Source organism: Actinia tenebrosa, unplaced genomic scaffold, assembly GCF_029948245.1.
Source record: "Actinia tenebrosa isolate PJP-AT-01 unplaced genomic scaffold, QUT_ActTen_1.0 PGA_scaffold5__44_contigs__length_20552954, whole genome shotgun sequence".
Lineage (NCBI taxonomy): Eukaryota > Metazoa > Cnidaria > Anthozoa > Actiniaria > Actiniidae > Actinia > Actinia tenebrosa.
Genome location: NW_028292582.1, coordinates 10,837,109 through 10,855,352, shown reverse-complemented (window position 1 = coordinate 10,855,352; position 18,244 = coordinate 10,837,109). Strand labels below are relative to the sequence as shown.

General features: G+C 39.0%; 2 protein-coding genes across 4 annotated transcripts; one reads left to right on the top strand and one right to left on the bottom strand.

Annotated features, from left to right (window-relative positions):
- Positions 1 to 222: 222 nt before the first annotated feature.
- On the top strand, positions 223 to 6,487 carry LOC116302290 (uncharacterized). Its single transcript, XM_031711559.2, has 5 exons — positions 223 to 729; positions 1,534 to 1,871; positions 2,836 to 3,011; positions 3,487 to 3,795; positions 4,825 to 6,487. Exons 1-5 carry the CDS (start codon positions 300 to 302, stop codon positions 5,177 to 5,179), a joined length of 1,608 nt encoding a protein of 535 aa, XP_031567419.1. The 5' UTR covers positions 223 to 299; the 3' UTR covers positions 5,180 to 6,487.
- Positions 5,526 to 18,214, bottom strand: LOC116302289 (uncharacterized). Of its 3 annotated transcripts, XM_031711556.2 has the most exons (13): positions 18,184 to 18,214; positions 17,999 to 18,088; positions 17,753 to 17,878; positions 16,797 to 16,967; positions 14,823 to 14,996; positions 11,884 to 12,933; positions 11,048 to 11,084; positions 10,367 to 10,406; positions 9,698 to 10,024; positions 8,246 to 9,568; positions 7,583 to 7,934; positions 7,189 to 7,338; positions 5,526 to 7,015 (listed from the first exon to the last, which is right to left on the bottom strand). In XM_031711556.2, the coding sequence occupies exons 1-13, from the start codon at positions 18,205 to 18,207 to the stop codon at positions 6,857 to 6,859; spliced, it is 4,023 nt and encodes a 1,340-aa protein (XP_031567416.1). In that variant the 5' UTR covers positions 18,208 to 18,214; the 3' UTR covers positions 5,526 to 6,856. The 3 variants fall into 3 exon arrangements, with proteins under 3 accessions (XP_031567416.1, XP_031567418.1, XP_031567417.1); XM_031711558.2 differs by lacking the exon at positions 11,884 to 12,933; XM_031711557.2 differs by lacking the exons at positions 16,797 to 16,967; positions 17,753 to 17,878; positions 17,999 to 18,088; positions 18,184 to 18,214 and adding an exon at positions 15,845 to 15,867.
- Between the last annotated feature and the right edge of the window lie 30 nt (positions 18,215 to 18,244).

Genomic DNA, 18,244 nt, shown 5'->3' with positions numbered 1-18,244 from the left:
TTAAATCATTAACTTTATTTAGTATAGCAAGAAAATAGAATGAAAATAAATATTATTCTATTCATTCTTTTGCTATCATTAAAAAACTACGAAGTTTTGGAAAACCAACAAAAAATATTTTAAAGTGTGGGTTTCCTGTGGTAAACGAAACTGTCAAACACATTTGCATAATTATTCATCAGACTTCCGGGAATCCCCTGTTGTCTATTTTTATTGGAACAAGAAGTAGAGGAAATTACATTCCTTCGATTAAGTGATCTAAAATTGGTTCAAGACTCAGTCCAAAAAGGCTACAAATAATGAAGAAAATTTGTAAGCAAGTCTTCGGATTGTTACAGCTCTTTTTTATCATTCAACTCGCTTTCACGTTCATAATGTTCGTGGCGATGTTGATCCATAAAGATGAGCTAACAAAAAAGGACACATCTAAGGAAGAACAACTCTTTCTCAAAATAACTATGATTGCGTGCTGTTCGTTAGTTCCCACCACGTTTCTCATCGTCTACTTGATCGTCCATAAAGCGCACACTTTTGACATGGTTGGGAATTTTCGTATCTTGCAAGTTGGACCATCTTTCAAGGTTGCAATGTTATCTTGGATCATTAATGTGATAGTGGTGATTTTGAACGTCATTGCTATAGCACACTGCAAGGATGCTAGTGGTTATGCACCATGGGAACTCACCTTGGTGTACTACTCCATGTATATCATTCAGCAATCCTGTCAGAGTGAGTCAGCATATCTTCATTATTACATACCAATTTATATATGATATGACGAAATCTAAACTGAAACCCAGAAGTACTAAGCGGATTAGGGACAATAAAACAGCGGGGAATAAACAAGAAAGGGAAAAAGGGAGGAGGGAGATACGTCCGAGAAAATTAGGGTGGCAGAAAAATGGCAGAAAAACTGATAGCGAGGATAATTAGGGAAATGTGATAACTGCCGGCTCTCGATACCCCCCCCCCCCCCCCCCCCCCCCCCCCCAAACTGGCACGTCTTAAAACGAACCATTGGCGGCGGAACGACTTCAAATTGTAATTCTAATTAAGAGGAACTTTTTTTCAATAATGAGCAATAATGGCAAAAAGCGCCAAAAACTAGACTTTCGTATGAGTTTTGATCCCAATTTTCGTTTTGGGTTAACACTCAAAACCTTTTTTAAACAGTTAGAAACTGATGTACTATGATAAAATGCCTGTTAGTGAAGCGGTATTTTCAATTGTACAAAGATGTTTTGTTGCATTTGTGTTAGAATGTTGCTTTGTCAGGCTTTTTTATAGAAAATATATGGGAAATAAGCAAATGAAGGCCTAAACCTCATTTTCGATTCAAATTTTTGCTTTGGGTTAACACTTTGATTCCACTTTCATCGGGTTATCTCCAAACAAGTTAAACTTTCTGAATAACAAGATTTTAGCCTTGTACAACAGCCTTTCTTCAAGAAAATCGTTTTTGGCGCTCACACACTTGAATACGAAAAGAGTTCTCTCTTAAACTGAAATGCATGGTTTTGTATGTCATTCTAGTCAAATGCCTCTACAAGCTTGAAGTTCGTTCAATGATCATCCGAGAAGGGCCAGACTGGCATAGATTCCGTCGAGCTATGTTCATCCTGATGGCGTTATTCAATGCCTTATCGTGGTTGATCAGCCTCTCTGATGTCGACTCCGTCTCGGATCTCAATAAGAACTGCATGGATGGCTTACTAACAGCATCTGTCTTTAGAATTGTACATACGGTTGATCGGGCCGCAATCCTTGCTTTTCGTATCGAAAGTACTTTGCTGTTTTTGAAGTTTTTCCATCAAGATCGACAGTCTTTGGAAGGGTTGACCAGATCGGAATTAGTTGTCACGCCAACAACGGTAAGACCATCAAAACACATGTACGGGCAGCCCAAAATCAGCTTCATTTTGAAAATAGATGGTCCTCATATTCGAAGGTATAGGCGAGGGATCGATGCGGAAAATATGAACTGATCCGGGGCCATTTGCTATTTGCACTAAGAGGTCACGTGGTAAACAAGGTAGTGACCTATTAGTACAAAAATTGGAAATTGATTTAAGCTTTTCTTAAAACTTCGATTTTCCGAATTGAAATTTAATGCTGATTCCAAATCTGGAAAGAAAAATAGGGTGTCCCGAGCTCGTTTTCGAGATAATCAGCATTTAATGGAAGCCTACGCACGAGCTTTTGGAGTAAAAATTGCGCCACCGGAAGTGATTAGAAAAAAAATTAAGATTCATAAGATAATAGTTATTTGCAGACTCTATGATTGCACGAATGAAGGCTAGTCAATCCTTCTACAGTAATACATGGATATTTTCGACAAAAAGACAGAGAGATACATTGATTTGTCATATTTTGTAGTTTCGGTGCTCTTAAAAAATCTCATAAAGTCGAATAAAAATCCCTACAAAAATCTATTTTTTCACGTGTTCCTGATTTAAACTTTTCCTAAAATCTTGACATAACCTTGATTTTTAGGAGTTTTTTCGAATGAGCTATCAAAAAATATAGAGTCCCGTGCAAAATTTGAGGGTTTTGCCCTGTTGAAGCTCAAAACGCGTATGGTTCTTCAATAAAATCTTGTAGATTTTTCAGCGGTTTTTGAGCGCGCGCACATCGTGGGCTCAAATCGAACGTTCAAAAGTAGGCAGCCACCTTAAATCACGGAATCACAACAATAAAGCGTGTGATAGTGTGAGTTTCTCGACCAATCAGCGCGCGAGATTTTCAATAATCACCTGTGTATTTTTACTAATGGTACACACCCTATTTTACAAAGGATCTACCACAGATAACTCAGCACAGTGAATTTTTTTTCAGATCTCTCACTCGGAAATTGGAAAAGGACGGTGGAGTTCTGGGTTCCTCGCCGCGTGCTACTGCGGTATAGCTATTGCATCATTTGTTTTGAGTCCCCGCGGTAAAAACAAGCACCAACGCCTGGCTACAGCAGCTTGTTTGTTAACCTCTCTAACGTTAGCAATAGTGTGTGTTAGGTGAGTATGCATGTCGAGTTTGTAGTCTCGGCTCTTATGAATGATATTAGATTTTAAAATTCGGTGTTATAATGTTGTCTATATATAAAAAATAAATGAATTAACTTTGTTTATAGAGGATGACACTTGACAGTAATTCAACTGACAAACTCGTGGTCCTCTTTTAACGCCTCTTGTTAATTAGGGACGGGACCGCCATTAACGTGGTCATCCGAACCACGTGAAAATCTAACCATTTGCAGATGTAATTACAAAGGCAGCACTTTCTCCTCAGTTATTTTAAAACCCTGAGTGTTGATCCGGCCGAGGCTTGAATCACGACCTCCCGCACAGCAGTCCGACGCTCTCACCATTTTTTTTTTTTTTTCAAGGAGACCCCTCCCCCGAACCCTGCCCTTATGTTGATTATCGAACGGCCTCCTCGAACGAAACTGAAAATAATGTTCTGATCAGAAATATATTTGATCTTTCATAGGTTGAAGTGTAGTGGTTCCTCTAACAGAATCCCATGTGAACCAAACGACAACCAAGTTCCAGACTCTAAGGGCTTTGAGAATGTTTCGGTTTATATCTCTGGTGAGAAATTCCACCATACGAAACTGTTGCTGTTTTATTCAATAGTGGCCGTTACGTATCATACAGTGCTAGCACTTCACTTGACCACAGTAACGCCTCACACTAAAGAATCTTATTACCAGATAGCCAGAGAATCCTTTAAAGCTTTTGGGTGCATCTCCTTGGGGATGTTTGGGATGTGGATGTGCCATAAGAGGAGAAGAATAAGGTACAACTTTTTCTTTGCACAACATCGTAACGCACATATACGCACCAACCGGCTTACTCTCATCGTTGCATTCATTTACTCTCCAAGCCATTTCTTCATCAACACACTCGCTCACCAACCGACAATTATCTACTTGAACAAACGCAACCATTTTAATTACTATAACTCACTCGCCAATAGACTTATTTATTCATCTACTTCAGCAACTGACAATTATCTTATCACAAACGGAACCACTCATTCGCTCACCTACCACATTACTAACCCACTCACACTCCACCAATCCATTCGCTTATCCCTTTACTCAATCATTAATCCCCTCGGCATCAACTTACTCATCCACTTACCTACCCAATCATTGCACTTAACAGCACACCCACTCCCTTTTTTCCTCATCTATTCACTCGCCAACCAACTTACTCATAATAACCTTATTTAAGGTTATTACACAACTATTACACCCATCGCTTTACTCGTCCACTCACTCATTTATCAATGCTAGCAATGTAGCTCACCAACCCACCGACTCCCGGGGTGGGTAAGGGTACTACCACCCCAACTTGGGTAGGGGTGTGCCGCCAGGACCCCAAAACTCTGACCCTATCCCAGACCTAAAATTTTTATTTTACATGCCCCACTCCAGACTAAAACTAAGAATTGTACACCCTATCCCAGACTAACAGACAGAAAAGACAGATATTAAATAGATTGGAATCTATGAATCAATATTTACTAACGTTTTTATTGTTTTTGTGTCGGTAGAAAGCGTAGTCTAATCGCCAGAAAAAAATGACCAAATCGTTAACCCTATCCCACTGACTAAAATGATACCCTATCCCAGACAAAATGTCAAAAAAGGATACCCTACCCCAGACCCAAAAGCCAAAACAACATACCCTATAGGGCGGCACATACCCGTATAGCAAATGTAGGGGAGTACCCCTCTCCCCTCCCCGGGCACCGACTATACTCATCTACTTACTCGCCAACGCATTCACCCCGCTGACCAATTTATATTTCCCCATGCAGGAGTTGGCGATCTCTCCACGTAATGCTCTGGATGATAGCAACAATGTTTTTCCTGGACATGGCAGAAGAGTGTGCTAACTATGGTATTGGTGACGAATTCATATGGGTGACCTACGTTTTCCCTCTTGCCATCGATTTCAAGATGTATTTATTCATCCACACATGGTCAGACCTAATGGTAGCAAAGAACGAATACCTGGTCGAGTGTGAAAACCTTCTGCGCAATCGACGCGACGGTGGCCAGTCAGAGGGGTCCAGTATTTTTACTACTGTGGGTTTGGGTCCAGGAACACCATTGCTTGGAGGTCAACAGGGTTTGGACCTTTATGGAATGAGAAGAGATACTGAAGTATAAGTGATATCTTGATTCTGCAGTTACTTGGATAAAAGAAATTCTGGCTTCCCAATGGAACACACTCGGTATCATATGTAGATATAAAATATTTGGGTCCGGAAAATCATTGAAAACCGATCTACACTGAATATAACTTAGACTCAGGTCAAATGTCGAACTTTACATGAGCCGAACCCAATTGAAACAAAGCGGTCTTCATTAGGTTCGGCTCATGCGGAAGTTCGACGTTGAAGTTTGTCTCCTTTGCAGCCATCATCAATTTCTACCGTATTCCTGTAAATATATTGTAAGAAAAAACTCGCAGATCTATACTAAAATATGTAAAACTATATAAATAAAACCTAGCCAAAATGCTTAGTCATTTTATTATATCATACATGCCTCTCAAGGCCATATCAGATAGCTTGTTTATACAAGATGACTTTGTCCTGTTTGGGCTTCCTGTTTCTCCAAGATCCACAGGAAGTCAAGTAAGTGAAGCCTGTGTTTTTTTCGTACAACTAAAGCTATAGCCTCCTACGCTACGTTCTTAGGGTGTCACGCAACGTTTCCCGTTCGTGGGGAGGGAAACGTTGCGTGACAGATCCGAAAGACGTCTGTTATTAGGTTACTAAATCTAAAGCCCCGTTTATACTAGCGTTTTTTTTGCGATTTTTGCTGCGATTTTTTTGCGATTTTGTCCATAATAAATAATGGTAAAGAATTTACTCGTAAAGTGTTTTTTTTTTTCAGGATACCAAGATTTTCCTAGACGAATGTCTCTTTTGAAGGATGAGAAAAAAATTTTCATATTTCCGAAAATTGACACAAAAATTGCAGCAAAAATCGGCAGTGTAAACGGGGCTTAAGGCAGAACGTAAGTCCTGGAGAATATATAATACAACTGCCGATCTGACAAGTCACGTGACCATGTTCCGCCATGTTGGATGACAACTAAGAAAAACTTTCCTTCAATATGCTGGAAGATTGTGGTCTGAATATTGCGCAGATGCTTGTCAGAACCTACGTCTTTGCTATTAGTATTCCATCGATAAGACGAATAAACTTTACGCTAAGTTCCTAAAATAGAGATAAAATTCAGATATAATATAATGCATCGTCTCCTTATGTTTTTCCTTCTCCAGTATTTTTTATGCCTTTGAGAACCGCTTTAGATTTGACAATAAAATTTAAAATAAAATAAATTCGCGCAAGGGTAGTGCAAGTTCCAGAAGAAAACACTTCAGTAGAATAGCCTCCTACGCTTCTATTACCTAATTATGCTTCAAGAGATACCTGGAATCAATAAAAACATACTCAAGGGAATGACAGGTCGCATGAAATTGATTATTTTAAACCGAAAACGGTTATTTTTGATTGCGCAGAACTTGCTTCTACTTTGAGCAATGGTTGATACAACTTGTGGGTTTACCAACTTTACCAGAGATATTTCCATGGTGTACCTTGGTGTATGCGATTTTCTTCATCAAAATCTTCTCTCGAAAATACTAATCAAGACTTTTGCTACAGCTTCTGGTCGAAATTCTCATAAGAACTATCAAGTACTATACTGCTACTTTAGATCTTACATTTACTAAAACTTGAATACTGCACAGGGAAATCTTTCTGCAAACACCTTAGATGTGGTTTGGATGCAAGAGTAATTGAAAAGTCTTAAAACTAATGAAAGATGGTGGTTTACTCATCGTCCGAATCGTACTGACGCGAGTGTTTCCGCATCGAGAGAAGAGCTTTTTCTCGGAGTTGTTTTTCTAGGTTTTCACCGTCTTCTTCCGGTTTTCCTTTTCCTTTTACTTCCGGTTCCTCTTCCATTGGTTCATTTTCACTTTCTGAGTTCTGAAGAAAACAAAGAGAGAACTCCATGAAAATAAGTTTGACCAACCAGTAGCATAAAAAAGAGGGTTGACCGGCGTGAAAACAGGTTTGACCAACAAGAAAACAGGTTTGAGTAACATAAAAACAGGTTCCATCAGCATGAAAACAGGATTGACAGCTCACTCGTTAATTACCTCAGATGATTTGGTTTTCGCTGGTTTCTGTTTCTTGTGCTTATGTTTGTCTTTTCGCTTGTGTTTGGACGCACCATGTTTTTTGTGTTTCTTGTGCTTTTTCTTCTTTTTGTGTTTTTCTTTTTGCCCTTCACTTTCCACAGAAGGCTCCTGCAACAACAACAAAAAAACAAAATTTCAAAAACTTTGTCAAATGAGCAAGTGACCCATTTCTTAAGGACGAAAGGGGAGCAAAAATCAAAGCACAGAAACAAAGGGAAGGAAAAGAAATTGGAAGAGTTAGAAGAGCAGGGAAAGGAAAGCAAGGGAAAGGGAAACAAATGGAAGGAAAGAATTGAAAAGTAAAGAAATGGCATGGCATGGCAAAGCAAAATATACTATAAAATATCCATACCCTTGCAGGCGAAACACTGTCCCTTTTCTCCTGTTCAGGCTTCTCCTCCCTTTCACTCGATTCTTTCCTAGTAATCTTCTTCAATGGCAACTCTCTCCTTTTCTCGACGCTCGGGGATCTTCTTTGTCTCTCCTCCTGCGACCTTGACCTTGGCGGGCTTTGGCGCACAGCATCGGGGGAATGGGATCTTTCTTTTGCTTTTCTCTTGGAAGTGGAAGAAGGTTTGGGAGATGTAGATCTTCTCAGGTCCTCTGATTTTTTGGATGTTTGGGTTGAGTCTCTTTCCTTTGTCTTGGAGGGTAGTGGCGACTCCGGAGATGACGAAGAACTCGAGTCTCGATCCACGCGTCGTCTGAGAATAAAAACGCAATCTCTTAGAGAGGATTTTCTCTGACGTGATTGTATAAACGTGTATTACTCCAAAAAAGAAAGAAAGAAAGAAAGGAAGGAGGGAGGGAGTGAGGGGATGAAGGAAGGAAGGAAGGAAGGAAGGAAGGAAGGAAGGAAGGAAGGAAGGAGGGAGGGAGGGAGGGAGGGAGGGAGGGAGGGAGGGAGGGAGGAAGGGAGAAAGGGAAGGAAGGAACGAGCGAACGAACGAGCGAGCGAAATAAATAAACAATAAACAAAAAACGACGAACATTGAAGAGACACAATCCTACTTACCTCTTTGGCGGAGATCTAGAGTTTGATCTTGATCTTCTCTGTCTATGTCGGTCACGCTTAGGTGAAGGTTTCCTGGCCTGTCTCTCATCCTCGGACGCAACACGTTTATTAACCGACGGCGAAGGAGATCGAGATCGACCTCTCCTTCCTCTCTCTTGCTTCTTGGTTACTGCCTTGTTCTTGGAAGGGCTTGGGGACTTTCTCTTAGGGGCTGGAGAACCCGACCTCTCTCTTTTCGTATCGCGTGTTTTTGGCGACACGTCAGTTCTTTTTTTGGGAGGAGGTGAAGAATCACTGTACGAGGAATATGAACTTTCTCTCTCTCTAACGTTACGTTTCTTTTCGGGTATGTCAGCGCGTTTTCTTCTAGGTGGGGATTCACTAACAGATTGTTGTCTTTGCGAGTCTCGTCTTCTCGTGGGAGACTGGCGCGTGTTTGTCTTCCTGGGAGGGGAGGGTGAGGAGGAATCTGATTTAGCAGAAGGGGATCTTGTTCTGCGTTTTGGAGGAGAATTTGTTCGTCGCCTTCGTGGAGGTGGTGTAGAGCTTCTCCGTCTTTGTTGTCGTCTTCTTGGTGACGATTCGCGGCTACGTCTTACTCGAGGCGGAGAGGGACTAGGGGAAGGTGTTTCTTCTCGACGTGAAGTACTTTTTCTCGGAGGGCTGTCGTTGCGTCGTCGTCTTCTCGGAGGTGATGGTGAATATCTTCTTCGTGGTGGTGAAAAGCGCGGTCTTCGTCTGGGCGGTGAATTGTATCGTCTTCGTCGATCACGAGGAGATTCACTGGGACTCCTCCTTCTACGATCCCTCGGGTATTCGTCCCTGGGTCTTCGGTTCCTCGGCGAATCCTCGGGGGTTCTTCGCTTTCGTTCGGCAGGGGATGGCGAGCGTTTTTTCATTCGTTCTGGTGATGACTCAGAATCCGAGTCGGATTTTGATTCGGAGCGTGCTGATCTTTGTCGATATCTACGACTCGTCGTCTTGGAAGATTTAGGTATTATCGCCGGGGACTTTTCCTTCTCTTCTGGTTTAGGTGACGGTGAAGGTGACAAGGATGGCTGTCTTACAGGTGAATCCTCTTCTTTTGTTTTCTTGAACTCAGAGCGATGATGTGAGGGGGGAGGGGACGGGGTGGTCTTGGTTTTGAGGTTCTCGCTTGTTTTAGGCGGGCTGGGAGATCTCGACTTGGACTTGGATTTTTCTGGGCTTGAGCTTCGTGAACGTGATCTGGATGATTCAGAGCGAGCAGGAGATGGTTTACGGCGTGCGGGAGACCTTGAGCGAGATGGACGTGCCCGTCTTCTTGGGGAAAATGACCTTGACCTGGACGTACCCGGAAAAAAAAAAAAAAATTAGATTTATTATTTATTGGGCTACCTGTGCCTCTAGTTATCTTTGGCGCAATCTGATTGGTGGAGCATCAGCCAATCAAATCGCTTCTTGCAGGTTTACCTTCTTTCGGGTGTTCTACGTCGTCGTGGAGGAGGGCGCCATCGACTTGGTGGCGAATCCCGTCTTCCTTGTCTCCTGTATGGTGAATAACGAGATGCCCTATAGGGAGACCTGTAGGGAGACCTGTAGGGAGACCTGCGCCGAGGTGAATAAGAACGGGATCGTCTGCGTCTTGGTGGTGTCCGTGACCTTGAGCGAGACGATGACCAAGATTTTTTTCGTCTGAGAGGACTTTTGGATCGTGAACGGGAACGTGAAGAGGAAGACTTGGAGCGGGATGAATGAGATCGACTACGATGACGCTTATCTGGAGACTTGGATTTGGATCTAGAATAAAGACTGAACATTAGATGGATAAAGATGATGACAAATAAAGAGGTTAACTATGATAGTGTTGGTTGATGTGATGATGATGATGATGATGACGGTGGTGGTGAGCACTGATGATGTAGAGATAATGAATGATAACTCAGATGACAATGACTTATGATAATGACAGATGATGATGATGAATGGTGATAACATTGACTGATGAAGATGACATGATGATGATGAATAATAGTGATGATGATGATGATGACTGGTGAAAATGATGACGTTGGTGACAAAAAACTTGTCGTTTTAGTCTACAAATATCTAATCTGGTAAAGTTAAAATCAAATATCTTACCTTCTACTATTCTTGTCTTTTTCTTCTCTTTCTTCTTTATCTTTGTGAAAAATTCATAACGAAATTACTTAGATATAGTTGACAATTTTCCTACTGATTTAGAAAACTAGCAAGCATTATGATAGACAAACAAAAGGGCACAAAGTCCCCTTCACAATACAAGTGTTGTTTGCAAGAGTATGGTACTGAATGCATAACGTTTCCATTCTCACTTTCTACAAAATGTTTTGGGGGTTCAACCTGGTATGAAAAGCAATAATAAAAGTGCCAGTTCTGATGTACTCCAGATGGCTATACAGGGTTCGTGCTGAGGTAACCACTTAAAATTCAAGGACTATCCAAGGAGTATACAAGGACCCAAAAATGAATTTTCAAGGAGTATGTTCAGCTAACTATGCCAAGGTTTTACCCGGTGGTTGCACATGGCCGACTTTCAGATTTTCCAATCTTTCTGACTAGATCTATTTCAGAACCATGCAAGTAATGATCAAAGTAAACATTCAAGGAGTTTTCAAGGAGTTTTGCTAAAATCGTAAAATTCAAGAGCTTTTCAAGTGCCCTTGAAAACGTGAATTAAATTCAAGGAGTTTTCAAGGAGTTTCAGGAGTAGCATGAACCCTGGCTATAACAGAAAGTAGTATTTTTACAATCTCTTTCTTCATCCATAAATACTAGTCTTACCTTTAATGGAGTTTTCCTTTGTTTTAGAGCCCTGAACCTGAAAAAAAACACAATACCTAATTAGCAGTTTTAAATTATTTCTAACTACTATTTTCAACTAGTTTGTGTGGCTAACAGTGTCATTCCCTTGAGAATCAGAATCAATTATTATTTATTTGTGCCAGTAATGTTTTGTATATTAAATGATTACTCCTCATAGGTCACAGTATTACCATATGGCATGGAAAAACCTTCGTAGCTTCAAGAAGCTGCACTCAAACTATGAATTTTTTTTAGGTTATTTAACATCTTACCCCATGTAAAATCAATACTATGAATATTGTCAGAAGGGTGATAGGCACTTTAAGAGTTTAAGTGTTTTTCAACCAGTAGAGGTATTGAGTAAAGGGAAAACAAGATAATAGAGAGTTTTAGATTTACGTAAAAAATTCTTTTAAATTACTGAAAAAGAATCGCAAAAAAGTCCAAGTAGTAGAAAAACAAAAGAGTATTTGCGCTTGGTGAGAAGGTTTGTAAAAGGTAGAATAAAATAAAGGAAAACTATGAAAACATGGTCACGTTTGCCGTTTGCGTGGAGAAAAAAAGTCAATCTAAAACTCTCTAATTATAGTTTTCCTGCCTCCATAAAAATCAACATGCGAGTTGAGAGTTGGGTGTATAAAATATTCCACTGTTGTGGTGGTGTGTGTGAGTGGACTCGGAGATATTAGCAGTCTCTGTTACTCTTAAATGTGAGTATAAATGAGATGATGATGATGATGATGATGATGATGATCATTATTATCATTATAATCATTATTCATAACTAAATTGTTAATTATCTTCATGCTTCTTACTTTGTTGATAAGACTAACAATTGCCTTGGAAAACTTTTCGTCACCGGCTTCAATCAAGTGTAGATGATCTGTATGATAAAGTGATTCATCAATGGTGCCGTCATCTAATATCCAATCACTATCTGGTCTCAGGAAGTACACATGGTTGAACTTCTGGTCATCTGATAGGTCGATAATTTCTTCAAGGATGGAATTAACTTCGGTAATTTTCGTTCGGCGAAAAGAAGGATAAAGATCTCTGGGTAGGATGCCAGTTACGATGATCTTCGAATAAGGAGTCTTAGCAGATATGAAATCTACTATAGCAAGTATACCCCTTACTATATCTTCTGCCGAGTCTTGATTGACATTATTTGTGCCGCAGTGTATCACGATGATTTCTGGGGTACATTCCAATTCTCCATTCTGCAGCCTCCATAAAACATGCTGAGTTCGATCGCCCCCAATTCCAAAGTTCAAAGCACCAAGTCTAGCAAAGTAATATCTCCACACGCGAGGATAGCGGGCTAGCCCTTTGACCATGGAATCTCCAACTAGAATAATTTTAGTACCAGATTTCTTGGCTAAAGAGCAGTATTGGAGGTGGGTGTTGGCCCAGTTGGGTTTTTCCCGATCAACTGCACAAGCAGCATTACAAGGATGACACGATGATCTTAGTAGGTTATCATATTTTGGTGTTCTAGTGCTTTTTTCTACTTGAAGTCCAAATCTTTTGGCTCTGGCCTCTTTTCTACTTAGACTTGAGCTCTCGGATTCTTTCTTTTTTGATTCATGAGATTCATTCTTTGGGTTAAGATTTCCTTTTTCAGAATGTTCACTAGTTAGGGATAGTGTATCTCTTTTCAACCTTGACCTTGAATGACCCTTCTCTGGTGATTTCAGTCCATCAGAGCTCTCTTTGTTAGAACTCCATCTTCGTTTATGTTTCCGAGAGCCAGAATCCTCATTCCCCACCCTTTCAGCTTTTGTACCTTTGTTCTCTGTTTTCTCTGTGGGCTCGGCAGTGGTTGCACCTTGTTCCCCCACCACTCCCTGGCTAGTGGTGTCGCCCTGAATGATGGAAAAGTATGGCATTACCATGACTACCAATGCTACCATGCCTACTGATATTACCATGACTACCAACGTTACCATGCCTACTGATATTACCATGACAACCAATGTTACCATGCCTACTGATATGCTACCATGACAACCAATGTTGCCATAACAACAACTCAGTCGTGTAAACTCTTTAGAAATCAAACCCTAGCTGATTCTTTGAATCCAAAACTGTTTGTAAGTAGGAAATGGAGTTCCTAGCATTCTTATTGCTTCTTACTGGTGTGTAGCAAATTGTCCCTGTCTTTTCTGACAGAATTGCCTTTTCTTTTGAAGAGAACCAACACACATTTCAATGACTGATAAATACAAAGTTTGCCCTCACAATCTGACCTGCATTAAAGTATACAGAACCTGTTTGACCTCATTAATAACGATCAATGGTCTTATTATTGGAGATACATTGGAGGAAGAAAGAAAAGTTGAGAAAAAAGACTCCTAGAAAATGTCATTACAGATAAAATCTGTGAAGAATTTGCTTTACCATTGAGGAAAGGAATTTAAAAGCATTGATATTGCTTACATTAGTAAGCTTGGTATTTAGAATATAAGATTCATTGGTCATCCTAAATTAAGATCCCTCATTGTAATTCTAATTCAAGAGAGACAACCAACGAGCATGAGAGAAATCCTTTAGCCCTGCTTTCTTTCTTTTTCTTTTTACTTTGAATTGAAAGGGAAGAGAATAAGATAAGAAAAAGAAATAGAAGCTGAACTAAATGTATTAAAATATATGAGAAAACATGCAAATGGTTTCAAAAAGTTCCACTAACTACTTCTAAATATTTGATGCCTGTTGTTTAATTCTGGACAAATTTTTTTTTTTTAATTATAATAATCTTAATAGACCCTTTTCAAGTTCCAAATCACCAATGTGTTTCTTGATTACAGACTCATTTGCTCAGGGTTAGCCTCAATTTTGTGAAGAATATTCATGTGTTCCAGTCAAGGTCCGTCAAGTTTCAAAGTGTTCGTATTGTTGAACTCGTGCATTCTTTACTTTACCGTTGGTATTTGCGAGTAATTAGACACTGATTCGAGGCTTACCCTGAGCAAATGAGTCTGTATTCAAGAAACACAGCAGTGATTTAGAACTCAAAAAGGGTCTATTGAGGATAACCAAAGTCAAAGAGTGATTTACAGAAGCGTCCTCCTTTTATTGTTGTTATTATTGTTGATGTTGGTGTTGTTGTTTATTGTTGTTTTATTAAACTCTCTACTGATTAGCTATACTCTTGTGAGTGCTAATTATCTATTTATTAATTATTACTTATTAAATCTTCACACGATTAATGAAGTAATAGAAGTTTATAGATAACACTTCTAACCAGAATAAATTATTAATTTTGGCTTATGATCTAATAACTTTTCAGAGCTGTTTTAAAATCATGTTTCTACAAGTCCTAATGTTTCCTGTTTCAGACCAAGTGTTATTGTTTGAGAAAAGGATATTTCATGTGAGTTGTACCCATATTAATTTGTCTTCTTAAGCACAATTGTTAAACAAAGAAATGATACTCTAGAGAATGACATGTGGCCTGAAATGGCAAAACATTATGCCCAAGAGGTCTATTGCCCACCACAGATTTACAAAGTGCAGGCTTTAACTTTAACTACTCTTCTTATGACTGTGAAACTTCAAGGCGTTCATTTAACCACCATGATATAAAATTGACTACATCCTTTGGTCCAATCACAGAAAGCGAGATCAACGCTAAGCCAATCAAAATACTCACATATGGCACTAGTGAAAAGCATAATTATGGCACTGCAGTATGCTTGTATCATCAGTTTTCACAGTCATAAAAACTTGTTCTTAAGTTTTTTAAGTTACTCACCATGCTTTCAGCTAGCTTGGATGCAGCTTTTCTTGCCTTACGCACCTCTTCTGGCAGGTTAGTATCATCAGCACCCATGCCATTCTGAGTATCTTCAACACCTGTGCTGTCTGCTTCTGCTTGTAAAAGTTCTCCTTGCTTTTTAAGATTAGCTTGGATTCTCTCTTGTTCAAGCTTGGGAGTAGAATTACAAGTATTTTGTTAATCATTTAGTTTAAACACATTACCCAAGAGAGGAAATCTCAGGAAAATATTGAATATCAAAACCACTCCATAAAAGGGACTTTAAAATAAGGTTTACTCCACAGGCACTAAAACTACATTTACTGTGACAACACAAAGCAATCAACTCCAATCTTGATTTTTATAGAGGAAAGAAAACTGGAGTACCTAGAGAAAAACCCTCCTGATGAGGGAGATATGAACCCCAAAACATTTTTAAGACAATGAGATCAACTACTAGAATATTAATAATATTTCAAGTTATGAAGTAATTGTAAGAGATATCTGTTTGCTTTTTATTTGCTAGGAGGGATTTTTAGCCAGAAACACTAGAGAAGCTAATGCTATTTATAACTGAATAAGGAAAGTACAAAATCTAGTTTTTTATATGGTAACAAATGTTGGCTGACTATTGATTTCTAATTGACTGGATGGTTGAATGAGTAGAAAGAAGTAAGGGTAGATAAATGGAAAATGGATGGATGGGTGAGTGGATGGATGGATGGATGGATGGGTAAATGGATACATGGATGGATGGATGGATGGATGGATGGATATATGAATAGAATGAATGAGATTTGATGGATCGATGGATGGATAGTATATGGATGGATGGGTGGGTGGATGTACTGATTAGCAGATGGATGTATATTAGACAGTGAATAAGAGATGGATGGGATGGATGTCCAGATTACCTATATACAACCCATCACTATTACTGTAAATCATTAAAACGTTCCTTTACCCAAGTAAGTGTAAACACAGCTGCCATGAAGTGCAGACATGTTATAAAATGTTACCTGTAGTGTTGAAGGTTTGATCTAAACAACTAGAACAAAAATTGGACATAAGTAAAAAACGCCACTTTTTCTGTAGAAAATCTGGTCATAAATGGTAAGGATTGCTTTCTGAGCACAAATATAGCGAGTTTGGTGTTGTATTTTTTGCTAAATAGAATCTCTATATTTTGATTCCTATACCTTATTTTATATCTTAATCATAAACTTGTAACTAGTACTATATTTCTTTCCTTGCTAATTGAAATCGATAAAACAACTTATATATGGGTATATATGGATGTGGGAAGAATGGATTCCCAAATAATTGAAATTGGAAATCGTAAATATGGTATTGTTGTTTCTTTTCCTTTAGACACGTGACAATATTTCTTGACAGTCGAATACTTATATAGCAACTTACACCATGAAAAATAAATGAATTAAAAAATAAAGTTGAAGAGAATCTCTGCTTAAGTAGTTTCTATTTGACTTACATTGGGGTTAGAAATGCGCCTTATAAGTACCTTTATATCATTATTATTATCATAATACAGTCAAACTAAGAAAACCGTGAACACTCCAAATATGCCTGGAATTTTACAGTGCAAATCGAAAAACCGTGGGCACCTAGAAATACTCCAGGAATGTTCTATTCTTCTTTGTCCAATCAGAATTGACATTCTAAACACAAGACAATGGAAAGATAACAATAACACTCCTAATTGGCTAACAAACATTCTTGAAAAATTTCTGCCCACATATTTTCAATTTGCACTGTAAACATTGACCAGAATGAATTCATTTCTAATAACTGTCGCATGTGGTTGGCCAGAAATTTTTTTTAACATAACAGACATATTTTAGGTGTGCACAGTTTTCTGACTGACTTTTCTGTCCCATGCAAGCATTATTTTGTAGCAGTATATTTTTAGACACCTCCTATTTCCAATAAACTCATGGTTGGCTACTTTACCTTTCTTTGTTTTATTTCTTCTTTTTTCTTTTCCAGGAATTCGGATGGTATCCCGCCGATGTTTTCCTGTGCACTGACTAACAATTCCCATAGCTCTCCCATGAAGATCCTTGCATTCTTGGCTTGCAGGAAACCAGTGATATTGATCTGCATTAACTTGGGATCCGGGTGCTAGATAACAAAGGGATTCCAAAACAGAAATCAGATTATGACAATAAATCTGACATTGATGATGGTAAATGTGACGATAATGATGGTGGTGGTGACACTGCCAGAACTGGGATTTGTCCTGTCAAATCTTTGCCTTGGTGGTCACTTTGACCAGCAACACTGCGCCAGACACAACATACTGTATGACTGAGCTAAAACTACTTTGGCTGGCCATCATGACCAGCAACTTACTTGGCCATTATTTTAAGTCATGAGTGATGATGATAAATCTAATGATGATGGTGATTGGGATGATGATAATGATGATAATGATAATTGCAATATTGCAATGATAAAGGAGACTGTAGTGGACTTTGGGCTCCCTGTGGAGACCCACTCCCTGCAAGGGGTTACTGGGAGATTTAGTCATGCTCAATACTTTTTATGTACGTCAAACATGAAGTAAAGTTTACCATTTCACACAAAGGTTAGGTGTATTTTAGTGGTGTCTACAAGACTGTAAATATGCATCAAATGTTAATCTGATGTTATAATGAATAATGTTGATGATGATAAGCTGATACATAGCTGTCTGGGTCAGTTTTCATTTCAAGATAGATAGCAATTCCCACCCTCCCTTCCCCTCCCGGTAATTACATTAACACCAAAATCCAAAGTTGACAATAGAAAACTTATGCACTTGAGCTCCAACAACATTCTCTAAATAAAGCTCCTAAAAATCCTACAATACAAACTGGCAATCAGATCTTGTTATCTAGGCTTTCTATAGAGCTTGTATCTTATACCTTTTCAGATTCAAGCATGTTCATGACGAACTCCAAGACAACGTCGTCTTCAAAACCCAAAATCTCTGTAATACGCTTTGTTATCCATGGTTTTAAAACATCCAGGTTGACTTTCTCCATATCGACCTACAGGAAAAAGAGAATTCATAAAGTATGATTCTTCTTGTCTGAGTAAAAGAGGAATAAAAAAGTTCATTCAGGCAAAATTTTGAGAAATACTGCAATCTCTTTTGAATAAACCTGCACCTTTTGCCCCAAGACATTTTCAAACTTTATAGACTTCAAAAGCTTCTTTTGTTTGTCTCGAAAACGATTATCTTGCTCTGCGCTTGTTCCCTAGGAAGAAAAATAAGTACTCAAGGATTAAATGTCGTTAAAGAATTAAGACATAAAGAAAAAGACGACGAAAACTTAAAATAAATCGTGCTTACTCTGAAAAACCCTGCATCCGCCATCTTTTCCGTCAAGAGAACTCACGTGGTACAGCCTTCC

Bases quoted from the DNA above. Each gene is read 5' to 3' on its own strand.
- LOC116302290 (XM_031711559.2), top strand. From the start codon at position 300: ATGAAGAAAATTTGTAAGCAAGTCTTCGGATTGTTACAGCTCTTTTTT. The intron at 730-1,533 runs GTGAGTCAGCAT...ATGTCATTCTAG, and splicing joins CATTCAGCAATCCTGTCAGA to TCAAATGCCTCTACAAGCTT. The intron at 3,796-4,824 runs GTACAACTTTTT...TTCCCCATGCAG, and splicing joins CATAAGAGGAGAAGAATAAG to GAGTTGGCGATCTCTCCACG.
- LOC116302289 (XM_031711556.2), bottom strand. From the start codon at position 18,207: ATGGCGGATGCAGGGTTTTTCAGA. The intron at 10,407-11,047 runs GTAAGACTAGTA...TTTTTCACAAAG, and splicing joins AAAGGAAAACTCCATTAAAG to ATAAAGAAGAAAGAGAAGAA. The intron at 7,339-7,582 runs GTATGGATATTT...TTGTTGTTGCAG, and splicing joins ACAGTGTTTCGCCTGCAAGG to GAGCCTTCTGTGGAAAGTGA.